General features: G+C 46.9%; 1 protein-coding gene across 2 annotated transcripts in view; it reads right to left on the bottom strand.

Moving 5' to 3' along the window:
* The window catches only part of Ripor2 (RHO family interacting cell polarization regulator 2), a 98,566-nt gene that overhangs the window by 16,406 nt on the left and 75,402 nt on the right, over nt 1-6,758 (bottom strand). For both annotated transcript variants that reach the window (XM_008847083.2, XM_008847084.2), the window contains 2 exons: nt 4,072-4,240; nt 373-508 (listed from right to left, as the gene is read on the bottom strand). In XM_008847083.2, the coding sequence (XP_008845305.1) occupies nt 373-508; nt 4,072-4,240 (305 nt within the window). The remainder of the gene's footprint in view (nt 1-372; nt 509-4,071; nt 4,241-6,758) is intronic.

The raw sequence follows: 6,758 nt of genomic DNA, 5'->3' as shown, positions 1-6,758 counted from the left end.
ACAGCAGCCGTGATGAGGGCTGTTGTAGCCAACTCCCTGTGCCAGCTGGATGGATCCAAATCATCTGTCCCCACCAGCAGTTCTGAGTTCTGGCAGCAGGAACTGTCCCAGGAGCTCTGCTCTCGGTGGATGCCATCTCTGTGTGCAGTGCCTGCTTTTGGAAGTGGGGACAGGCAAAGCCACGTGCTTCAGACTTGACTGCAAAGGTCAAGTGTGGGCTCAGGAGCTCACAGCCTAGGGCCTGTCCTGTCCTGTCCTGTCCTGTCCTGTCCTGTCCTGTCCTGTCCTGTCCTGTCCTGCAGGCTCAGGCTTCCTTAGCAATTGCCCCGGCGTGTTGCGGTGCCAGCAGCGGCCAGCAGGTGGCGGGCTTACCTTCCACCACTGAGGAGATGCTTCCTAGGTGCTCATCGCTCACAGCGGCCAGCTTCTCCATCACCAGGACCTGCCTGGAGAGCTTCTCCAGGAGACTTCGGGCCACAAAGGGGGTTTTGCTGGAGAAGACAATTTGCTGACAAGACAAGTGAAAACTTTCAGTGATGCCGAGGACAGTGACCTCGCCTCTGTGCCCTTTGCGAACAGGACCCTGGGCTGAGCTCTGGGTGCTTTGCCCCAGCCTTCCCTGGCAGCGCATGAAATCAGAGCAGGTGTCGTTGCATTCAGCTGTTTTCACACCTGCATATGTTCTGGTATTTTCTCAGCAGCAGAGCTTCAAGTTATTGCAAATTTTCATTCCTCCCTCTCTTCCCTATTTTTTATTTTAAAATTATTTTTATGTGTATTAGTGTTTTGCCTGTGTGTATGTATGTGCACCATGTACATGCAGTGCCCGCAGAGGCCAGAAGAGGGCATCAGATCCCCTGGAACTGGAGTTGCAGGTGGTTGTTAGCCACTGTGTGTGTGCTGGGAACTGAACCCAGGTCCTCTGTAAGAGCAGACAGTGCTCTTAATTGCTGAGCCATCTCTCCAGAGCCCCTTCTTCTTTTTTAAGACAGGGTCTACTATATGGTTCAGACTAGCCTGAAACTATGTAGCCCAGGCTAGCCTCAAACTTCCAGTCCTTCTGCCTTAGTTCCCAAGTGCTGGGATTATGGCTATGAGCCCCATGCCCAGCTCTCTTTCCTTCTATGCAAACTTGATTCTCTTTGCAGCTTGTAGGCATATTTGGGCTGCATCACGGTGTACAGTCAGAAAAGGGTCTGTTTTACAAGTGCGGGAATTTTTCACAGCATGCTTCTCTCGTTCCCAAGTTGAAAATTAAGAGCAGTGTGCACACTCAACATTACCACAGTCAGAATATCCCGTTTTAATTAAACAGCATTTGCTGTGTCATTGGCACAGGTCTGAGCCCTATACACAGTGACCCATGGAGGCATGTCCTACTGATGTCTCCATTTCATTGATGGGGAAACTGAGGCATTCAGTAACTGGCCTAAGGTCACCTGAGCAGTCTCTGGTTTGACTTGTGTGCAAGTTGCAAGGACAAGGCAGTCTGAGGCAGGAATGATCTGCTGTTCGATGGCTCTGTCCTGTGTCCCTTGGGGACCTGCCCAGCTCAGCTGGGGTGTGGATGATGGGAGTGAACGGTGGGCATGGACGGTGGGCATGGCTGCTGAATGAGGAACCGTCATACCACACTGTAGCATTTGAACTCTAAAACAAAAGGCATTCTCCAACTGCAGAGTCCAGGAGTAAAGAAGTAGAGGCAGGAGGATTAGGAGTTCAGGGCCCTCCTGGGCTACATGAGATCCTGTCTCAGAAACCAAAACCAAAGTCTCCTGGTCATGCACTAATGAGTAAGTACAGTGGAATTGTACCCCATTTTAAGCAGAGCTACAATGATCTCATAGAGTGCTCATTTAAAAAAATTATTATTTTTTGAGACAGGGTCTCCCTGTAGCCCAAACTGGCCTAGAACTTACTATGTAGACTAGGCTGGCATTGAACTCACAGAGATGGGTAGGATTAAAGGTGTGTACCACCACACCAGGCAAAAAAAGTTATTTACTTTTATTTAGGTGTATGAGTATATTGCCTGCAACAGTGTTGTGCAGTGCCTGTGGAAGCCAGAAGAGAGCACTGGATCCTCTGGAACTGGAGTTACAGATAGTTGTTAGCTGCCATGTGAGTGCTGGGAACTGGACCTGGGTCCTCTGCAAGAGCAGCCAGTGCTCTTAACTACTGAATTAGTTCTCCAGCCCCAGAATGCCCATTTTTATCCCTCTGAACTCTATACTAAACAATGTGGAAGTGCCCTGATTCTGGAGTGACAGTCCTTGGGACACAGCGTTTGCAGCCCTCATTCTTGGGCCACTTCTTTACATCCATCTCTTGCTTTTTGTAGCACTGATCTGCTCCACAAGAGAGTTGGGCTGTCGATCATGGCCCTGCTAGAGAGGAACAGTGTGCACTGACTGTTGCATGTTCATCACCCGTTCATGGACAAGAATTCTCTTGGGTCTCATAAAGTAGCTACTTTACCTCCAAAGGGTTGGTTTGCTAGTACAGTATCAGAGCCAGCAAGGCTAATTATAGACATAAACCATCTTACTCCAGTGGGTGGTAAACAGTGAACAGTTATAAGGACGCAAAGATCCTTTGTTTGTTTGTTTTTGAGATTTTGGGCTCAGGCTGGCCCGGAACTCACTATGTAGCCCAAGCTGGCCTCAAACTCGCAGTAATCTTTCTGTCTCAGCTTCCCAAATCCTGATATTATAGGCGCAGCCACCACATTTGGTTCCACTTGATCAGGAAAGAAAACCACACCTCTGTGAGGCTGGTTGTTAATGCCATGGTTACAACCTCAACACTCAACAGAAGAGTTCAGTGGGGTTCGGCTACCTAAAGGCAAGAGTTCTGGCAGCCAGTTCATTTCCCACAGTACATAAGCACATAGCTTTCATCCCTGCTTCCCCATCAAGTGCTTCCTCCTCCTCCTCTTCCTCCTCCTCCTCTTTCTGTTCTTCCTTCTCTCTTGAGACAGTGCTTTGTTATGTAGCCCAGGCTTGCCTTGAACTCATGATCCTCCTGCTTCAGGCTCCTCAGTGTTGGGATTACAGGTGTACACACACACATCAAGATTCTTTCTCTTGTAGAAAATCACATCCCTTTTCATGTCACATAAGCATGTGACTAATTGCCCTGTTCGCCGCCTTCCCAGGGCTCCCAACTCCTCTCCCTGCCCCTTGCATTTGATCGACTCCGGATACCTCTCCTCTTCTTTCTGCAGCCTTCCTGAGTGGCTCATTGCCCTGAAGTCATTTTTACAATTGCTTCTCTGTTCTAACCTTGCTCCACATACCTACCCCTAAGCAAGCTGATCAAGATTGAGAGAAGCCAGGTGGCCAGAGAGAGAAGAAACACTGGAATCCAGGCTGTGCAGGATAGCCGAAGGCCTTCCTGTGGCTCAGTGGTTAAGAGCACTGGCTGCTCTTCCAGAGGACCAGAATTCGGTTCCCAGCACCCACATGGTGGCTAACCGTTCCTAACTCTAGTTCCAGGGGATCCATTGCCTTCTTCTGGCCTCCATGGGTGTTGCATGACGTGGGTCCACTTACATATATGCAGACAAAACACTTATACACATAAAATAAAAATAAATAAAAAGATTTAAAAAAGAGAAATGCTAGTTGAAGCCAGGCTGTAATCCCAGTACTTGGGAGATGGAAGCAGAAAGGTCAGGTGTTAAGACCAGCCTTGGCTATGTAGCAAGTTTAAAGATAGCCTGTGCTACATGAGATCCTGTTTCCTAAACAATTTTCTCATTTAGTGTTTGGGGAACACGGTTTGCCTCTGTAAGCACTTTGTTCTTAGCTCTGTAAGTGGTAGAGACGTTCACACTAAAACGCGTGGTGACACTGTCTTTGTCCCAATCCTCTCACTGACCATGTTCTATTGAGATGACAACCCAGGCTTCAGAAAGGATGGGTGTGCCATGGTGCTCCTGACTTGGCTCACGTCAAAGCAGGAACATTTCCTTATTCCTGAACTCCCATTTCCCTGGCAACTAAACCATGAAACACGCATGCCTTCCTGGCTCAGAAGTGCCCTGGGCTCCCACACTGGGGTTCCTACCTGAACGAGCTGGGTGCAGTACTGTAGGTGTCTGATGATGGTGATGTCCAGGCTCTCGTTTCCTGTGGTCAGTGGGAGCGGGCTCCCTGCCACGCTGGTCCCTACACCTGTGTCTTCAGTTAGAGCTTCACTAAGGTGACCCCTGGCTTCCGGGTGAACTGACCTGTAACTGTGAATCAGGAAAGTGAACAAACCATGGCCAAGACAACGTGGCTGGTGTCAGTCCCTCAACAGCCCTTCCCTGGCCTGCTCTGAAAAGCAGACACCGTTCAAAAACAACGTAGTTCTGCGAGGCGGTCAATCCGCGTAGCATCAAAAGACCAAACAAATGCTGTGTGCTTCCTGAGCACAATGAGCTGTTTATCAAGCAGTTTCCCTGAGAAGTCCTCAAACCAGCCCTCATTCTGCCCTTGCCCGGCCTGTGAATAGGAGGACCTGCCAGCATCTCTGGATTAAACTGTCCTCTGCGTTAGCGCTTTCCCAACAGTCATTCCATGAACAAGTCATCTCTTGGCCGCCCCCTGGCCTCCGACAACTGCTACTTGAGAAAGGGAAGCAGAACAGACGAAGAGGAAAGGTAGGAGGGAGTCTTAGAGCTCGGCTCCGCTACTCGCGGCCTTTCTTCAAAACCCAGTGCCAAACTGTCTACGGTTATAGCGTCATGGAAACTCATATTTACAACATTTGGTTGTTGTATGATCTAATTTTCTTCTTCCTTCTCTTCTTCCTCTTCTTCCTTCTTGAAGCAAAGTCTCAAGCAGCCTCAACTTGCTGAGCTGAGGCTGGCCTTGAACTCCTGATTTCCTGCCTTCACATCCTAAGTGCTAGGATTATAGGCGTGCTCCACCAGGCCCAGTTTATTATTATTATTATTTTTATTTATTTATTTATTTATTTATTTATTTATTTATTTTTTTCTTTTTGAAGCAGGGTCTCCTTGCAGCCCCAGCTGTCCTGGAACTCACTATGTAGACCAGGCTGGCCTTGAACTCACAGAGATCCTCCTGCCTCTGCCTCCCAGGTGCTGGGATTAAAGGCATGCGCCACCATGCCTGGCAGTTTATTATTTTTAAATGGACATTTACATTCTTTTATTTTATGGTTTCAAATTTACAAATAAAATTTACATGTATCTGGATGATTTTATGATCTGAGACTACATAGAATTTTTATTTTCAAAAATGAATTTCTTATATACTGTTGAAACAATCCATCCTGATTCAAAGAATGAAACCACCATGACGTATCTAACGCTTACTCTTAAAGCATTCTGTTTGTTTTTTTTTTTTTTTTTTTTTTTTTGAGACAGGGTTTCCCTGTAGCCCCAGGTGGCCTAGGACTCACTATATAGATCAGGCCGGCCTTGATCTCACAGAGATTGTACACATTATAATTGTATTGTATGTTCTAATATTTATAAGGGTTAAACATTTTGGGGGAAAGGAACTAATTTTTACATTTCAGGATCATTTGACATGGATTCTCTATCTCCTAATCCTGCTGAGACTTTAAAAAGTTGTTTATACATTATAATCGCTGTGTGTGTACAATGGGGGTGTGGGGCACACGTGCCATGGCGTGTGTGTGCAGGTCAGATGACAACTTTGTTGACTCTCTTCTCTCCTTCCACCTTGTGGGATCCGAGGACTCAGCTCAGGCTGCCAGGCTTGTGTGGGAAATGCTCTCCCTGCTGAGCCCTCTTGCTGATCCTCTGCTGAACTGTGTGTTGTGGGCATCGTGGGAAACCTCAGAAAGACTCAGAATCTTTATAAGAACCACCTTCTTCATAATTATGTCCAAGTTTACCATTTAAATCACTTACATATTTTTGTGTATTTTCATGTCTTGAAAATTTTACTCTGCTTTAAAGAAATTAACTGTTCAGGCTAGCACACAGAGGAACGGCTTTGAGGCTTCATACTGTGCGTCACCTTATTCTGTGTTCACTCGTTCCCTCCCCCACGGCCAGACCATGTGCCCCTAATTTAATTTCTTATGTGCTTGGGAGGGGCTTGCCTCATTTTGCACACAGAGGGCTTGACAAGGGGGGTGTTGACGAGCGTGCCGAGTCACGCAGGTGAACAGGGACAAAGCACCTTGGCCCTTGGGCTTCACACTCTGCCGTGTCCACAGAGCAAAGCTTAGGAGCTTTGAATACTTTCCCTGGCCACATTTTGCCTTCAAGGACCATGCTCAGCTTGTGTCCTGGCAGCCGACACATATTTAAAACATGCACACTACATGTGCACACTCACATGCATATACTCACACATTCACATACATGGACGCTCTCACGGTGCACAGACTCTCACACGTTTACAAACACATGTGCACACATATGTAACCTATACACATTCCTACAGTCACACATGTACACACATGCACATACACACATGTACCTGCACACATGTGCACACATTCATACATACACACACCTCTTTGTAATGTTTCTGATGACAAACACTAACACTTATTTAATTAGATTGAAAATCAGTGTTCTGTAGAATGTTTTGGGGGCCTGGAGAGTTGGCTCAGCGATTAAGAGTTTGATTCCCAGCACCCATATGGCAGCTAACAAAGGATCCAACACTCTCCTCTGCCCTCCATGACATGAGTGCACTTATACATGCAGACAATACACTCATACACATAAAATAAAAATAATAAATAAAATATTTTATTTTTAA

This window comes from Nannospalax galili, unplaced genomic scaffold (assembly GCF_000622305.1).
Source record: "Nannospalax galili isolate Female #2095 unplaced genomic scaffold, S.galili_v1.0 scaffold503, whole genome shotgun sequence".
Lineage (NCBI taxonomy): Eukaryota > Metazoa > Chordata > Mammalia > Rodentia > Spalacidae > Nannospalax > Nannospalax galili.
This window is presented reverse-complemented; position numbering and strand designations above follow the sequence as displayed.